At 41.9% G+C, this 18,898-nt stretch overlaps 1 protein-coding gene across 1 annotated transcript in view; it reads right to left on the reverse strand.

The window, feature by feature from the left end:
• The window catches only part of DNAH11 (dynein axonemal heavy chain 11), a 195,634-nt gene that overhangs the window by 76,904 nt on the left and 99,832 nt on the right, over nt 1-18,898 (reverse strand). The window contains exons 50-55 of the mRNA XM_036327931.1: nt 17,800-18,039; nt 17,202-17,363; nt 16,751-16,944; nt 11,494-11,656; nt 10,354-10,477; nt 9,797-9,939 (exon numbers count right to left, since the gene is read on the reverse strand). Coding sequence (XP_036183824.1) covers nt 9,797-9,939; nt 10,354-10,477; nt 11,494-11,656; nt 16,751-16,944; nt 17,202-17,363; nt 17,800-18,039 — 1,026 coding nt within the window. The remainder of the gene's footprint in view (nt 1-9,796; nt 9,940-10,353; nt 10,478-11,493; nt 11,657-16,750; nt 16,945-17,201; nt 17,364-17,799; nt 18,040-18,898) is intronic.

The following is an 18,898-nucleotide window of genomic DNA, read 5'->3' on the forward strand; positions in this document are numbered from 1 at the left end:
ATAAAGTTACAAGATGTTTAAAGAGCACAGTGTGATGATTTTATACACTCAGACACTGTGAAAGTCAGTTAACACATCCATCACCCCCTATATTTACCTCTTTTTTTGGTGTTAGAACATCTAAGTTCTCTCTCAGCAAATTTCAATTATACAAAACACTGTTATCAACTGTAGTCACACTATACATTAGATCCTCAGACCTTATAAAGTCTATATGCTGCTTACCAGTCTCTACCTATTCCCCCGATCCCCTGGCCCCTGACAACCACTTTTCTACTGTTTCTGTGAGTTTTAGTTTTTTACTTATTTCACTTAGCATAATGCCTTCGAGTGTGGGCATCCTTGTCTGGTTCCCGATCTTAGAGGAAAAGCTCTCAGCTTTTCACAGGTGAGTATGATGAATACTGTCATGTCTTCCCAGAAGGAGCCTTGCAATAAGGGCTAGTTCAGGTTCCTTAAAAAACAACTGGGGTTGCAACTCACTTAGAGAACAGGATTTAAGACTCTAAGCTCTGTTTTAAGCTATGTGCGCCACACAAACTCCATGAGTAGCAGGGCTCCGTCCGAGACTTCCATTCTTTGAAGCACACCTCGAGTTGGGAGTTTTGGGGAGGCGAGCACCCCAAACCTGAACAGATATCATCTACTTCTAAGTATCGAAGGCAACTGAAATATGTTTCCCCCAAAATAGTTCCTGGCAATTGTAAATGGCCACAGTGGCTTAGGTACTTCCCAGTAGTGGATTAGAAAGAAAAGTCGGTTAAGAAAATAAAGTTAAAAATGTCTCAGACAGCTGTGCTCTAAAAGTAAATTCTCACAAATAAAAAGCAAACCCTGAAATCACCATCTATGTATTTCCCGCAGCTCTAACATTTGGATGTCAGAAACCTGCTTCGGGGATCCACACCATAGAATTTTCTACTCCCTTTTCCCCCTACACAGGTGTTATGACTCATTTGCAATAACCCACGTTTCACTGTGCTTTGTAATACGTTTCAATTTCTTTTACATAAGAGCCCACTGCAAGCATATATTTACTCGTATATCATGGACAGGACCGAGTCCATCTCCTCTTGTAATGGAAATTTGAATTGCTACCGTCACTCTGTATTTTTTTCCAGCTGATATAGTTTATTCTCAGAAGTAACCCTCCCACATATTTCCTTCAGAAGCTTCTATCTGTAACTTTATCCTCAAAAGTCTCGGTGTTTTTCAAGAATGATAAGATCTGAATCCTCATAGGAATGGAGGTTTAGCATAGAAAATACTTTCTAGTTATCATCCTTCCATCTTCCTGTATCAGCCCCACCCAATAACTTTTTAATTTCAATTATTTTATGAGATCCAACAGCATATTTAATGTATATACTTTCAATACATTTTTCTATTTTCTTTTTAGGTAATACACAATCAAATTATTCCCATGACCTTTTACTTATGAATACTGACCAGTACAGAATTTTTTCAAGAGATAATATTTTACATGGGGGAGTTTTAGTGCCTTTGTTTTCTTTAAAAAAAACGAAACTCTTCAACTCATAAAGAAGTGGAATGTAGAATCCCAATATGTAGCAAAGAGCAAATCCATACCTGGAGAGTAAAGACTGTAGGACTTACAATCCCCACCATGTTTTCATATGTATATATATATAGACTGTATTCACTCTCTCAGCTGCCTGCCCATCCTCAGGGCTGCACTGCCCACACACTCAGCTCTGCAGCCCCATAACCTCATGTCAGTGCTTATTGTTTTGTTTTTAACAGAAAACCAGATGCCTGATTACCTGCTCAACAGGACACTACACAGCAACTCTACACACATGTGCAGTTGGAGAAACAAGAACCAATACTGTCCTTGCTAACCCACATCCAACTGTAAGCAAAACGTGAAGAACATGAACATGCTTCTCAAAATGCAAACTCAATATAAAGGGATGTTCTTCCTTCTGGGATTAAGCCTTTCCTTTCTGCTGTTAAAATTCTCTTTTGTTGTCTACAGTAAAGGAGATTATTTCTACTTATTCTCTGAGATACTTCTTCACCATTTTTCCTCAATAAAATCTTCACTGTCCTGTCTTTTATTATCTTATACCCCTCGTATCTCTCATATGCTTAGTTGTAATTTTATACTTGTTTGTACAATTTGCGGGTGGATGCCTGTTTTCCCAACAATGAACTGGATGGTAAAATAAACAAGCAAGCACCCTCCCTCCCTCCACCAGCTTTCTCATATCTCTACCATGAATAGTTAGAAAATTTGGCAAGAGCAAAAAATAATGTAAGATATTGAGAAAAGAACTTGAGAACTGTGTTACATACATAAAGATAGCTACCTGTTTCACTGATGGGCAATAGAGGCATTTTGACTAAATGAACTGTGTGCCACATTCCCTGAGGAGCTCCATTATTATAAGGATGTTAATTTTCCCCACATTAACAAATTTTAGGCACTTTTAATAATTTCCAACAGGAAATCACTTTGTAGAGTTCTACAACGTGATTCTAAAGTTGGAATACTACTAGGCCATTCAAAAGAATGAAATTTTGCCATTTGAGACAACATGGATGGACCTAGAGTGTATTATGCTAAGTGAAATAAGTCAGACAAAGACAAATACCATATGATTTCACTTACATGTGGAATCTAAAAAAAACACAAAATAAATGAACACAAAACAGAAACAAATGCAGAGAGAACAAACTAATGGTTACCAGATGGGAGGGGGGTTGGAAGGATAGTGAAAAAGGTGGAGGAATTAAGATGTACAAATTCAGCAACAAAAAACAGTCATGGGATGTGGAATCTAAAGAACAATATAAATAAGCAAATAAAACAGAAACACTCGTAGATACAGAGAACAGACAGATGGTTGCCAGAGGGGAGCGGGGTTGAGGGACTGGGTAAAAAAACACGAAGGGATTAGGAAGTACAGGTTGGTAGTTACAAAACAGTCATGGGTAAGGAAAGCACGAAAGCACGAAAGTCGAAAAGAGTGTGATGACTATGTACGGTGCCATGTGGGTACTGGAAATATCAGGGGGAACATTTTGTAAAGTACATGAATGTCTAACCACCATGCTTTATATCTGAAACTGATATAAAATAATATCCCTAGAGGTGTTTGCCAAACCAACCAACTAACCATCCAACCAACCAGCCACAGGAGCGTAAAGTACAGTGTAGGGAATATAGCAAATAATATTGTAATAACTATATATGGTGCCAGGTAGATATTAGGCTTACCACAGTGATCACTTTGCAAGGTATATAAATGCCTAATGACTGTGTTATATACCTGAAACTAATATAACACTTATCCAAACTGTAATTAAAAAATTAAAACAAATACTTAAATGTAGAAAAGGAAAGGATATGGCCCTACTAGATTTCCAGAATATACCGTAGAGCTACAACAAACAAAGCTGTGTTTATGCAAGCACAGACAGATGTGAGGAACATAGCAGAGAGTCAGTAACACAGCGCCACACACATATTTAGGCGTTCAATACGTGAGACTGGAATAATTTCAAATGGTGACGAAATAGAATAAACAGTGTTGAAACAATGGGGGAGGGGGAGCAGAAAATCTACCTTATAATGCATGTAACAATCTAAGGCTACACATTAAAAACTTAAGTTAATTTAAAGAAAATTCAAGATAACATTTTATAACCACAGAGCACGGAGATTCCTCTTTAAAAAGCCTTAACACACAAAAGCCACAAGGAAAGATCAGATAAACTTTATACATATAAAGGTAAAACAGATGTCACTGTAAACACACTTGGCAGAATTATAGTGTACTGGCAACATGAAAAACAGACAAGGACATTACAAACATATAAATATTATTCAGATATATAAAGAGCTCTTATAAATCAATATAAATATTAACAAACCAATATGAAATTTGGCAAAGGGTATAAATGGATAAAGGTTTGGCACCAATTGTTATTTAGAATAAAGTACATTTGAGTTAAATAGTTCACTCTATCCACCAAGTTCTTGGAATCATTTGATTTTTTTTCCCTGTAGGAGCCTTCTAATCAAAAAGGCAGAGAGAGGTAAAGGAAACAGTGAGGGATGTAAAAAAAAAAAAAAAGTTAGTTCTGAATATGTACTTTGTATGTCCATATATACACACAGAATACTGAAAGGAAACATGCCAACATATTTTCAGTAGTTGTTTCTAGGAAACAAAATTCTCACTATTTCTATTAATTCTTTCATATTCTTCTGTAGATTTACCAATGCAGTAAGGGATAAGAGCAGATAAATAGAATAGGAGGAAAGACAAAATATTATCTGTAGGTTATATAATACCATAGTTTTTATTTTCTTCAGATGGTTCTGAATTTTAAAATTTTATACAATGAGCATATATTTCTTACATGATCAGAAATAGATCTCTATGACAGATAGGCACACAGACAATAGACACACACCTAAGTAGATAGATATATATGTAACAAGAAAGACAGATGTGTAAAATCTTGGGAATGAATCAGGGGCTGCTACATGTCAACTGTTCTTGTCTCTCTGGCATTAGATGGCCAGGAAGGAGGACAAGAAAGAAAAGCTCTGGGGTTAACTAAAGTCAGCTGGAGAGAGGATGCAAGTACTAGCTGCAAGATAAAAATTACGTAAGAAAAGGCACATGTACTAATGTGAAGGAGAGAAGGCGTTTGGCATTTACTTACTGGTTTATTTCAGGCAATGCAAGGACACACATCTGATCGTCATTAATGGGAACTGCCCTGTGGGAATCACAGGTCATGTTTTGCAGCCAACAGGTTCTTGCTGCCCCTGCCTTCCAAATGGGAGCCGGCTTTGGGTGGTGAGCATGGGTAATGGGGTGGCAACGGTCACATCATTTAGCTTGACCTGCCAGGTGTGCTCAAACAACCCCGTAGCACAGGGAGCTTCCCATGCTGCCCAGCTCGGAGCACGCGCAAAGGAGACAGCAGCTCATCAGAAATCCCGAGTCTTTAGCACATGCCCGTGTCACAATATATGAAACTAACATAGAGCAAATCCAGATTCTTTTTTAATTCCAAGGACTGGGGAATATATATGGATTAAAGAGAAAGAAGCTGCCGTTTTCCAGCCAAAAGGTGATCCATTTCTATGGCACGTTATTTCTCTCAGCACTGACTGCTGACCTTTCTCACGATACAACAAACTAAGTGACAAGGCCAAGAAGGGTCAGGAGTATTTGAGGGAAATATCCTACTCCTCTGTAGAATTAAAAAGCAAAACATAGCAAAACTAAACTGAAAAGCAAAAAGCCCTCCTACCCATTTTAGTAGGAAAGAGACATTATTTAATTAGCAATCCTATGACAATGGGGGGAAAATGGCCCATATCTAACTCCAAAATAAATGCTAACTTGCACAAAGATATATACTAAAAAATGAGACTAGAAAGAAGACTAACCACCAGTAGAGATCACTAGAAAACCGATCTCAGCTTCGGTAAGCCTGCCTAAACAGATCACAGGAAACACATACAGGAAAAGACTGATGGATTTAACAACATAAAAATTTAAAATTTCACACGATTACTAGTGAGTACAAGGATCTCAACAGCTACTGAAAGGAATGTAATAGGTAGAGACGTCCTTGACAAGATATCTATCCTGAAGCAAAGGCCAACAGAAGACAGAATGGTGAAACATTAGACACACCTTCATTAATATAAAAGTCAAAATTCTCACTACAGCCACTAATTATTGAATATTCTTCTGCAGACTTACCAAAGCAATGAGGGATAAGAGCAGATAAGTAGAATATTAGGAAAGACAAAGTACTACCTGCAGGCCTTATGATATTAACGGACTTACAGAAACTATCAGAGAGGCAGTGAAATGGCTCGCTATAAATAAAAATCAACACCTCCTATACACAAACAATCCACCATAAAAAACCTTATGAAAGGAATATTCCATCTACAAAAGAAATTTATCATAAAGATTAAATTCTCCCTAGTATAAAATTAGCCTTCAGCATGACTTCAATCAAAATCAAAATGCACTGTGTTTAGAATTTGACAAAAACGATTCTGATGTTTATCCAGATGTATAAACAGGTGAGAACAACAAAGAAAAACTAGACAAGAAAGAGCAATTAGATATTAGATATAAAAATGTATAAAAAAATTTAATAATTCACATAATACCAGGCTGGGATCAGTAGTAAAGAGGCGTATCAAGAAGAGAGAATAGAGGATCTAGAAATAGATCCAAATAATATGGCTATTTGGCAGGTAATAAATAATAATGGTGCTTTAAATCAGTAGGAAGAAATGCATGATTGTGAGATTAAAGATCTTTTTGGATCCTAGCCAGTTTCCTCAGTGGTTAAAGCATCGGCCCTTGGACGGAAGGGTTGTGGTTCGATTCTGGTCAAGGGCACATACCTGGGTTGCAGGCTCGATCCCCGGCCCTGGGAAAGGCAACCAATCAATGTGTGTCTCTCACATCCATGTCTCTCTCTCTTTCTGTGTGTCTCTGCCCTTCCCTTCCACTCTCTCTAAGAAAAAAATAAATAAATCAATGGAAAAAAATACCCTTGGGCAAGTAGTAAAACAACAACAACAAAAACTTTTAAAAAGATATCCTTTTGGGGAAAAATAACCTGAAACTCCTCAGCTCACTCTATCACGCATTCACTTCTCCAGACTCCCTGCAGGTAGAGGTGGCATGTGACACACCTGTGGCCTGTAAGACATCAGCCTGAGCTTCAGGAGGAAGCTTTGGTTTCGTGATATAAAGAGCCCCAAGTCTTCTTCCCACCCGGAAGCAGGAGGCACAGGGAGGAGCGCGGGAGGAGAGAGACGAGGAAGCCAAGGTCTATAAGGGGATCGCTGAGCTAGTCTGGGCTCGGTGAGTGGGACGCTTCATTCTCTTATTTGTTATCCAATTGAGTACCAACGGCTTCTAGTGAAGTGTTTTATAATTTTGGAGAGAAAAACATGATCCGAAATTTCAAGAAACCCCCAGACCCATAAAGGAAAATGCTGATTAATCTAACGTAACAACTTCTTAAAACTTTAAAGTTATGAACAAATAAACACACATATATACATTTAAAAGGCAAATGAAGAACGGGGCATATCTGAGGCACATACATAAGGCTAACTGACAGAGAGAGAACTCTTATAAACAAAACCCAACACAGTTCGGTGGGAAGTCGGCCCGTTGTGACGTGGCCTCAGAAGTTACCCAGCAGCACTCCGCCTTACCGTTCTGCTCTGGTAGCTGAGGCTGTCCTAAGCCCCCCCAGCTGCAAGGAGAGAGGCCCTGGCCCCCACCTGAGTTAGAAGAGCATCAGATCGTCGGCAGGCGTATTTCAAACCCTCTGCAAGCCGTACCTATGGATTCCAGCAATTCCTCTCCCAGGAATTTAGTCTACAGAAGCAAGCAAAGTTGTGTATAAAAGACATGCGTAAAGAATGCTCGCTTTAGCATGATTTTTAACGACCGGTCTCACAACTCAGCGCGCCTCCGACCCACCAGGAGGCCTTATTAAAAGAGAGGTTGCTCAGAGTCTCTGACTCAAGAGGCCTTGGTGGGAAGAGCTGGGGGATTTGCATTTTTAGCAAGTTTCTAGGTGATACTCACTCTGCTGCTCTGAGGAACAGACTCTGACAACCAGTGATTTACAACATGCCTGTCTCAAATTCTACTACTGTACTTGTTTTGCTATTTCATGGAGAAAATTTGATGCATATCTATCACAATCTATCTTGTTACAACCTGGCAAACATATTCTTAGTGACATTTTTGATGAGGAGAAAACTTTGGGCAACTAAACTGTACGTTCTTATCTTCTAACCTCAGCCCAGAATTGCTAGTGAGATTAATATGGAATTTGACACAGTGGGGTGGAAGGAAACCTTACAATTACTCTCCCCCTCCAAGCAGAGGTATACTCACGGCTAATGTCACTGTCTGGTCCCTCTCCTGTGTGCCCCAGGCTGTCAAAGCCCTGGAACTTGTCAGTAACTTGACAGGCGGACAACATTAGAAGTAGCAAAGCAGTAACTTTTCTAGGCTGCTAACCATTTTTATCCTAGAAAGCCGGAATTTTCCTTAAACTGGCATCCTGCCACGAGCTGGGGGCGTTTCGTGTTCCGTTATCATACTTGCTCTTCACTGCTGCCGTTATTTGGTTCTATTCTATTTCTACAAACTACCCTGCAGCATAGAGTCGTCTAGGGCAGCGGTCAGCAAACTCATTAGTCAACAGAGCCAAATATCAACAGTACAATAACTGAAATTTCTTTTGAGAGCCAAATTTTTTAAACTTAAACTATATAGGTAGGTACATTGTTATTAACTTAATTAGGGTACTCCTAAGGCTTAGGAAGAGCCACACTCAAGGGGCCAAAGAGCCGCATGTGGCTCGTGAGCCGCAGTTTGCCAACCACGGGTCTAGGGGGAAGGACCTGGGGTTGAGCTTCAGGTCATCTGAGTAATATTACTTGCCCTCAAGTGCTGATATAATTCACTTCCTTAGCCCAAACTTCTCCCACTGCTCCCTAAATGACTTACAGCCTCCTTTCCTCATCCCAATTTACTTTCCCAGCCTGACTGACCTAGTTCTCCTAACACGAAGTCTTGGGTTTCTCCAAATATCTACTGTGCAGTCCACCCTTATTCTTTGTTGTTGTTGTTAATCCTCACCTGAGGATATTTTTTTCATTGATTTTTAGAGAGAGTGGAAGGGAAGGAAGGGGAGAGAAGAGAGAGAGAAACATCCATGTGAGAGAGAAACACCATTGGTTGCTTCCTGCACATGCCCCGACTGGGGCCAGAGATCACACCTGCAACCCAGGTACATGTCCTTGACCTGGAATATAATCTAAAACACTTCAGTGTGGGGGACCAATGCTCTAACCACTGAGCACACCAGCCAGGACATATTATATATACCCATATCCTGTATAATAAAAGGCTATTATGCAAATCAACCAAACAGCAGAACTGGTCGCTATGATGCGTACTGACCACCAGAGAACAGAAGCTCAACGCAGGAGCTGCCCCCTGGTGGTGAGTGCACTCCCACAGGGGGAGCGCTGCTCAGCCAGAAGCCAGGCTCATGGCTGGTGAGCGCAGCAGCAATGGTGGGAGCATCTCCCATGCAGCAGTGCTAAGGATGTCTGACTGACAACTTAGGAGCAGGCCTAAGCTGTCAATCAGACATCCCCTGAGGGCTCCTGGACTGCGAGAGGGTGCAGGCCAGGCTGAGGGACCCCCCCCCCCGAGTGCACGAATTTCATGCACCAGGCCTCTAGGTTTTATATAAATTCTATTTCCTCCCCTGAAAGTTCTTCCCCACCCCATCCTTTCCCCATGAATTTCAATCCACACTTGAAACAAGGCACACTGCTTCCTCTGGCAGGGCCTACGGCATTTAGGAAGGACACGGAGCTCCTCTGTAAACCCCGCACTGCTTACATCGGCCCCGACTACAATTATTTGTGAGGGCTCTTATCTCCTGTCATAGTGTCAGCTCCTCAAGGACCGAGACCACGTCCAGTTCAACCGCGTGCCACACAGCCCACGCAGCACGATGCCGTGTAGGAGCTCAGCATCACGGGAAACCTTAGGCAGGTACGCTCCACACCTGGGCCTGCAGAAACGCAAATGGCCTTTCACACTAATGACTGGATGTGTCGTTACGGAATGAATGTCCCAAATTCAAACTCGGGACATAAATCCTGAAATCGAACCACAGCAGAGTGCCCAGCGCAGGTTTTAAATAATATGCCAGGAAAGCGAGCGTCTCTTACTTTGAGCTGTAGCCGCACCCTGGCCAAAAAGAACTGCCAACAGTTTTCTCTGGAGTCCACCATGCCCAGGCCACGGACTTCACAGCGGATTCCGGAAATAATCTTGTCCACATCTTCATCGCTGAAGAGATCGGGGATGTCTCCTGCCCCCAAAGAAGTAAGAAGAGTTACTGAAAGACCCTCACAATTTAAACGTTAGATAATGATTTTTTTTAATGGTCAAAATGCTTTACGATACACAGTTCAGCTCAACTGACAAAGTAAGACTGGGAAAATCAGAAATGCCCTTTTCTCCTTTTTTGCATTTACAAGACACACGACACACTGAATTCGTACACGTAGGAACCCCATTTACTCCACTGAAGGCCCCTCCGAGCACCTCACCTCCGTGAGCACACTAAGAAAGCGGTGCACCACAAATTAGTTAGGTTTATATGTTTCTCCCCAAAGACTGCCCCGGCATCTCGAAGACAGACGATCTCTCTTTAAAGTTCACTGGGACTACAGACCATTTGTCATTGGGGAAGAGCTTTCAAGAAAGGTGTTGGTTTAATCACCTGATGCCAGCAAGTCATTAATCAGCATGACGAAGCTCTCATCTAGAACCTGGGCATCTGTCAGCAGGAACACCGTGGGCATGTTCTTGGCTCCGGTTCGGATGAACAAATTGGCTAGATCTACCTGTAAGGAAAGGAGGCCATCACTCATGTTTTGTTAAAATGCTGACGCGACGCAGGGAGTGTGTGCGCGCGCGCTGGGAAGGACTGAGTGACTATCACAGGAGAGCTGCCGGGTGTACTCGCCATCTGCTGACATGCTCTTTCCTCTCTGGGACCTGCTATGGGGGCAAAGAGCATGGCATCACCTCCAGGCCTGGTATGAGTGTGAGGGTGTCACGTCTGTGGCTTTCCTGGCGCAGAGGGATGAAAGCAGGCTGCTGCTGGGGGGTTCCATTCTGGGGGAGTAGATGTGAACTCGGTGAAGCCTCGGTCAGGCCAGACAGTGTAGGGACATTTCTGCTCATTTTGATAATGACTGTCTAGTTCATTGAAAACACTTTTTGTTTTGACTATTTAGTTTCGTTCAGTAATACTGAAAGCATGTGCTTTGGGGTTTTATGTTTTAAAACAGCACTTGCCACAAATTCTAAGTACTATTTTGTAGGTAGGGTTGTGATTAAAAAGGCAAATTTTTTAAAACGCATGCATTTCTTGAATGTGTTTCCATTGAATTTTATGGTCATGATCTTAACCAAAGTGGAAAGAACCTATTTGCACTTATAAAGGTGGAATAAAAAAGCAAAAGTTTAAAGACGGGTGAGTTTCTTGAATGTATTTCCATTGCATTTTAGTGTCATAACCTGATCCCACGTGGGAGGAATCCCTGTGCACTTGCAGAGGCAGTGCCTTCTCCCTCCTTTACACGGGAATGTTGACAGTGCTGCACATCAGGTGTGGTCTATGCAAAGGAAGCAAGTACGTAATAAAATATTTCCCGAGCCAGGACTATAGGCGTAGACACCTATAACCATCCATAAACATTTACGATGCCTAGTTTGACCATCAAGGAGAAAAAGCCAGAGGGATTCAATTAAATCCTCTAAAGGGATTGCCCTCCCCCTCTGCTGGGTGGAGAGGCCTTGGCCAAATCTGGGAGTCGGAACTGACGAGGGGAGGGGGCCCCCCACTTTTACTCACCCGGAGTTCTTGGACCCCGAAGCCTCGGGTCAGGGTGACCTGGAAGACCTCCAGGCTGCACATGTGGGCCGCCAGCCGGGACAGGCTCTGCTTGCCGCTGCCGCCCACTCCAATCAGGAGGGCATAGCCCTGAGGCGCCCGGAGGATTCGGCTGATGCGACACCTGGTGAGAAAAAGCGCACCCACCGCAGCGGGAAACCTGGGACTAGGGCTCTTTCATTTTTTAGATAAATATTTAGACGCTAAATTCCAATGTTTCTTCCAATCTTTTAGTTCTTATTCTTCTGTTTCCCCATCAAAGATGCTGCCTGCATCTGCCCTCGCCATGTTTGCCTAACAAACCGTCCTCTGCTAATAGCATCTTGGACTCTCTTACTGTGTAAGCACCCTCCACCAAAACTCGAGAACGCACATACAGGTCTTTGATCAATGCCTCGGATTTGTTTGATTAGCAAATATAATCCCACCCTTCCCATCAACATCTGTGCAGGACGTCAAAGGGAGAATGTCTTCGTGCCAGAAACCTTTGCCATAGAATTAATTTGGAAAGAATGGATTTGTTTAGACCGCCAAACCTCGCACAAGTGATTTACTTCACGCAGGTTAAGCAATCGCCTCTTTTATATGATTCTTACTTCCTTCACACCAAAGCTTTCCCTGGGCCTCAAACACTCTAGAAAATTTGCTAAAATCCTTCAGAATCACCAAATTAGATTTCCAGCAAGGCCAGCTAATCCCTTGCCCTATATTATTGAAGAAATTCTGAATGCTGAAGCTGTTGATATTATTGCTACATTTAAAAACAGGAATAAGTTGGCTTTACCATGATCAAAACATGGGTTTGGTTGAAGAAAGACATCATAATTATGTTGTAGATATTAAGAAAAACAACAAACAAAATATAAACATATGGATACCAAATGCAAAAAAAAAAAACCACCAAAAAAACCCCAAACTGGACATCATGGCGCTAGCTCGAGGTTGCTTTTCTGAAATGAACTGAAACTGCAGGCCTGACTGGTCCACATAGAGGGTTTTTTACAGAGCGCTTCTTGAAAAAATGAAGCTGGGCTGGGGTCACTCCAACTAGGACCAGCACGCGTGAGCATTTCCCGAAAACCTTCAATAATTGAAAAGATGGGCTTTTTTTTACAAGCTCAGCCAACCCTTAGATTTTACTGAATGTGACCACACAACAAAACCACCTTGGGAAAGCTGTAAAATTGCTCTGACACGAGTGAAACCCCAAGTTACAAAGAGGGTTTTCATGTCATTTCAGTGTACGCTTTGAGGTTTGCACCTCACCGGACTCTCTAAGCAGCCACGGCCCTTTCTACCACACCCGAGGACACACTCCGAAGCCACCTCTGACTCAGGGAATCAGCTTCGAGCTCAGATTCCCTGATCAAAGAAACAGCCTTCCGTTTCAGGCCCCTGAGCGCTCCCTGTGGAAGGGTTACATGAAGACTCCCAGCAGGAGTCCCTCTCGCCTGAGCCCCCTCTCGCCTGAGCCCAGGCATTCAAACAGTCAGTGTAGACCTGCCCCACCAGACACAGAGTTACTAGTAATGTAGCTACCACCATGGTCATAGATTCCAACTAAAATTGGGTAATCAGGGTGTTACAACTGCAAAGGGATAGATAAAACAATCAATACTTAGCATGCTTATAATGCAGAGGCCTCACAATTTTTCTTAGGCACTTTGGGCTAAGCATTTTAAAGAGTAGATCTTTTTAAAAATTGAATTCCCCACATGTTTTGGTCTGTTTGGATGTCCTTCCTCACATACTTCCTTCTTTCTTGACTGACTTTTAATCACGATTTCATTATTTTAATCTTTGCCCAAGTACCACTTACTAAAAAGACCAGTGTTATTAACTGAATGGTATCCCCTCCAACTCATATGTTAAAGCTGTACCTCAGAACATAAGCTTATATGAAAACGGGGTCATTCCAGAAGTAACTGGTTCAGATGATGTCATTCTAGAGTAGGGTGGGCCCCTTATCCAATACAACCGGTGTCCTTATAAAAGGGAATTTGGACACAGACACACAGAGGGAGAACGCCACGTGAGGACTGGAGTTAAGCCAAGGAACTACCAGAAGCTAGGAGAGAATTCTGACCCTTCTGACACTTCAATTTCACACTCTTTGCCTCCAGAACTGTGAGACAATAAACATTTACTTTTCTAAACCTCCCAGTTTGCGACATTTTGTTACAGCAGCTCCAGCAAACTAATACAGCCAGTGAGACATGAATGTGACCAGTAGAACAGCATTGGCCCAAAAGTGCAATCGATGGAATCCCACACAGCATTGGCCCAAAAGTGCAATCGATGGAATCCCACACAGCAGCAGCCAGGACAAGCTGCTCAGACTTCAATAAATCACGTCATTCCCATGCTACAAATCTGTCCAAAAGCATCTCACTGAACTTAGAGTAAAATCAAAACATCTTTGAAAAAAGAGATAGAGGAAGACATAAACAGATGGAAGAACATACCGTGTTCATGGATTGGTAGAATCAACATCATTAAAATGTCCATACTACACAAAGCAATCTATAAATTCAACACACTTCCCATTAAAATACCAACGGCATACCTCACAGATCTAGAACGAACTCTCCAAAAATTCATCTGGAATAAAAAAAGACCCCAAATAGCTACAGCAATCCTGAGAAAGAACAAAGTAGGTGGGATCTCAATACCAGATATCAAGCAGTATTACAAAGCCACTGTTCTCAAGACTGCCTGGTACTGGCACAAGAACAGACATATAGATCAATGGAATAGAATAGAGAGCCCAGAAATTGGCCCGAACCAATATGCTCAATTAATATTTGACAAAGGAGGCAAGAACATACAATGGAGTCAAGATAGTCTCTTCAATAAATGGTGTTGGGAAAATTGGACAGATACATGCAAGAAAATGAAACTAGACCACCAACTTACACCATACACAAAAATAAACTCAAAATGGATAAAGGACTTAAATGTATGATGGGAAACCATAAAAATTCTAGAAGAATCCAAAGGCAACAAAATCTCAGACATATGCCGAAGCAATTTCTTCACTGATACAGCTCCTAGGGCACTTGAAACTAAAGAGAAAATGAACAAATGGGACTACATCAAAATAAAAAGCTTCTGCACAGCAAAAGAAACCATCAACAAAACAACAAGAAAGCCCACTGCGTGGGAAAACATATTTGCCACTGTCATATCTGATAAGAGCCTAATCTCCAAAATTTATAGGGAACTCATACAACTTAACAAAAGGAAGATGAACAATCCAATCAAAAAATGGGCAAAGGATCTAAATAGACACCTTTCTAAAGAGGACATTCAGAAAGCCAAGAGACATATGAAAACATGCTCAAAGTCACTAATCATCCGAGAAATGCAAATCAAAACAACAATGAGGTACCATCTCACACCTGTCAGACTGGCTATCATCAACAAATCAATAAACGACAAGTGCTGGAGAGGATGTGGAGAAAAAGGAACACTTGTGCACTGCTGGTGGGAATGCAGACTGGTGCAGCCACTATGGAGTTTCCTGAAAAAACAAAAAATGGAACTCCCATTTGACCTTGTGATTCCACTTCTAGGAATATATCCCAAGAAACCAGAAACACCAATCAGAAAGGATATATGCACCCGTATGTTCATAGCAGCACAATTCACCATAGCTAAGATCTGGAAACAGCCTAAGTGCCCATCAGTAGATGAATGGATTAGAAAACTGTGGTACATCTACACGATGGAATACTATGCTGCTCTAAAAAGGAAGGAACTCTTACCATTTGCAACGTCATGGATGGAACTAGAGAGCATTATGCTAAGTGAAATAAGCCAGTCAATGAAGGAAAAATACCACATGATCTCACTCATTCATGGATAATAGAGACCATTATAAACTTATGAACAAAAATAGATACAGAGGCAGAGCTGCCTCAAACAGACTGTCAAACTGCAGCGGGAAGGCTGGGGAGGGGAGGGGGTCAGAACGGGGGCGGTAAGAGATCAACCGAAGGACTTATATGCATGCATATAAGCATAACCAATGGACATAAGACACTGGGGGGTAGGGGAGGTCAGGGGATTGTCAAGGGCAGGGGAAAAAAAGGACACATATGTAATACCCTTTGTAATACTTTAAGCAATAAAACTAAAATAAATAAATAAATAAATAAATAAATAAATAAATAAATAAATAAATAAAATCAAAACATCTTCCCCTGGTTACAAGGAAGCACCCTGCAGAAGTGAGGCCCATTCCTGCCTCTCCAGCCTTGTCATATATGCACATACTGCTCCCCTCGCTTTTCCTGCAGCTGTGATAACCCTCTTTCTGTTTCTGAACGTTCAACCGTGGGCCCACAAGAAGTTTGCCTTCCCCCAGAATGTTCTTCCTCCACATCTGTCCATGCCCAGCTCTTGCTTATCATGTTGATCTCACCTTAAATGTCACCTCCTCACATAGATACTCAGTTTCTCTTTAGGAATCCACATATTTTATTTCTCAGAGTCAACCCATCCTGTTTCTCAGTGTGACACATCACTTTCTGACACTTTTCTGCTTATTTGTTCATGTCCTTGTACATATCCATATGAATCGCTAAGATGTAAGCACACCTAGAAAACGGACTGGACTGTTTGCTGCTCCATCCCCAGTACCTACGACAATATCAGACCACAGGGGCCCTGCAGATGCCCTATGCTCAGTGCACTGCATGAGGTGCCCAGTCCAGGAGGTGAGTGAGAGCCTTGACAGCCAAGCTCTATACCAGGACACAGGCCTTTTCCTAATTGTCTGTCAAGAAAGCATGCTCTTCCCCCCTTTTTTCCTAATTTGCACAAAAACACTGAACAGACTGGCAATGTTCCTGTTGAGCATGCAGTAGCCACTCCCTAAACGTGCTTAATCAGTGAAAATCCGTTTACGTCCATCCTGTCTCTGCCACTTAGGGACTTTATAACTTTGAAGGGGTCACCGGTCTTCTTCCTTGTTAATATTTTACCTAACAGGATAGATTATGTAGAAATTATGGCTGTGATGACACTTCAGAAAGAAGTGGACCATGTAAGACATTATTAAGATCGTGACAGTTTATGAAGACACTACATTTTCTATTGTATGGGAAACGATAGAAAGAACTGATAGCTCAGAGTGCTCAGTACGACCCATTGAAACACAATGACTATGAGTACCTTCACTTTGTACAAAAAGCATTGTGACGAGTCAACTCACACGTGGTGCATGGCATCTTCAAATAAGACGAGGTGCATGGCAGCATTCAGTTCATTGTAGTTGTCCAGCGACTCTGTGAGAAGCGCCTTCAGCCCCTCCCAGTCCTTCACTGGCAGGTAGCATGGGTCTCCCCCACCACTGGCGAAGTGGCAATAGATGAGGGGCTGCTGAAGCAGGACATGGATGTCTACACCCTGCAGGAGGAGGAAGAGAAAACATGGTCATGCCAACCATCCAGAATGATCCATCTGGAGGCGGCGTGGCCTAGCAAGGGAAAAGCGTGCAGATCAAGCCATGGGTAGGTGGATGGGATGTTCCCATGTACAGAACGACTGTATTCCAGAATCAGAGCTGTTTGAGCAAGGCAAGCATTTGCACATCTTATTCCCATCCATAGGCAATGCCAGTCAGTGCCGGAGTGAACAGTGACCTCTGACATTCCTCCACTTACTTCAAAATATTTACAGGCAGTTTCCAGCAATTTTTTCTGAAACAAATCACAATCCTTTGTGTCTACCAGTTTGTCTCCATAAACACGAGAAGATTCATGAAGCCACAGGCGTATTAAATCGTTTGAACCCTTTAGACATTCAGGAGATGCAAATAAAATCCCCTAGAAGGCAAAATTTTAAAAACTTAAAAATTCAGAGGTGATAATATTCCAAGATAATTTCCTTTAAGTTCGTCTTTAATGAATTTAGCAATTTATTGAGTTAAAAAAAACCAGTATAATAGTAGTACATATATATTAGTAGTTTCACTCTATGATAAGCAACATTTTGAAAATTTACCATCTTATACTCATTTTTAGAAATGTAACTAAGACTGTATTTCAAGAGCTAGCCCAGGAACTAAATACTGCATCTGAGAACTTGTGCCTATTAAGTCCTCCAACAAACCCGCCATACTTACTTCCCAGAGGAGTGGATGGTATAAAATGAAAGAATAAGTAAATAGCAGTGTTAAACTAAGTTATATAACGGAACGCCATGAATATTACTAGATTCATTCCTCCACCTGAGATGCATCACAGAGAGCCATCCAGGTACCTGGAAGATGCTGGACAGGTCTCTCAGATTAAAGAGGTAGTGGAATCTAACAGCCGTGGGTACGAAGTGACGTGCCATCATCACATGGACCGCGATTGCTGCCTGTATCAGTGTGGGGCCGCTCCTGAGAACTGATGGACTGAACGCTTGCTGCTGGAAGTTGAAACTAAGGATGTGGCTGTAGATGGTGTTCAGAGCATCCAGGGATGGAAAGTTGAATGCAAACACTGTGAAATGTCTCTGGAAAGAAAAACACAAAGGAGGGTTGTAAAAAATAGGAATTATAATGGTACCAGTAGATTTTCCCCCAAAAGCCTTATTTTTGTCATTTCATCCATGCTCATTGCCATTTAACTTTGGAGTGCCGTCCACTCTGACTCCAGGCCTGGATGTGTAACTTGACAGCCAACAGGATGAACTGGAAGTGGCCGTGTGACAGTTACTGTCATAGGCTTGTTAAAGTTCTACCTTTGTCCTGAATTCTACGCCCCTTCTAATGCATAAGACTCATGAAGCAGAGCCACATGTCTCAATAACTCCAGCTGACAAACAGTAACTCACAGACACGTGAATGAGCCCAACCAAGAACATCACTCACCTCACCGACCCCCGCTGACTCCAGGTAAGTGAGTAAGCAATACTGACTGCTGTATGCTGTTGTTACATGTATGTCATTGTTGATGATGGTGGCGATTATTATGAAAACGCTTATATGCACACAAAAAACTGCACATAAATATTTATAACAGTATATTCATAATTGCCAAAATGTGGCAGCAACCAAGGTGCCCTTCCATAGGTGACTGGATAAACAACTGTGGCACATCCCTACAATGACTATGATTCAGTGATAAAAAAGAAAGAAGCTACCAAGCCAAGGAAAGACATGGAGGAGCCATAAATGCATATTTAAGCTAAGTGAGAAAAGCTAATCTGACAAGGCTACATACTATAAGATTCCAACTATAGGACATTTTGGAAAGGTGCAACTATGAAGACCCTAAAAGGATCAAGTGGTTGCTAGGGATTTGTGTAGGGGCACAAGGGTAGGGAGTCGTGGGAGATGAATAAGAGAAGCACAGGGGGGTTTTAGGACAGT

This window comes from Myotis myotis, unplaced genomic scaffold, assembly GCF_014108235.1.
Source record: "Myotis myotis isolate mMyoMyo1 unplaced genomic scaffold, mMyoMyo1.p scaffold_m19_p_11, whole genome shotgun sequence".
Classification (NCBI taxonomy): Eukaryota; Metazoa; Chordata; class Mammalia; order Chiroptera; family Vespertilionidae; genus Myotis; species Myotis myotis.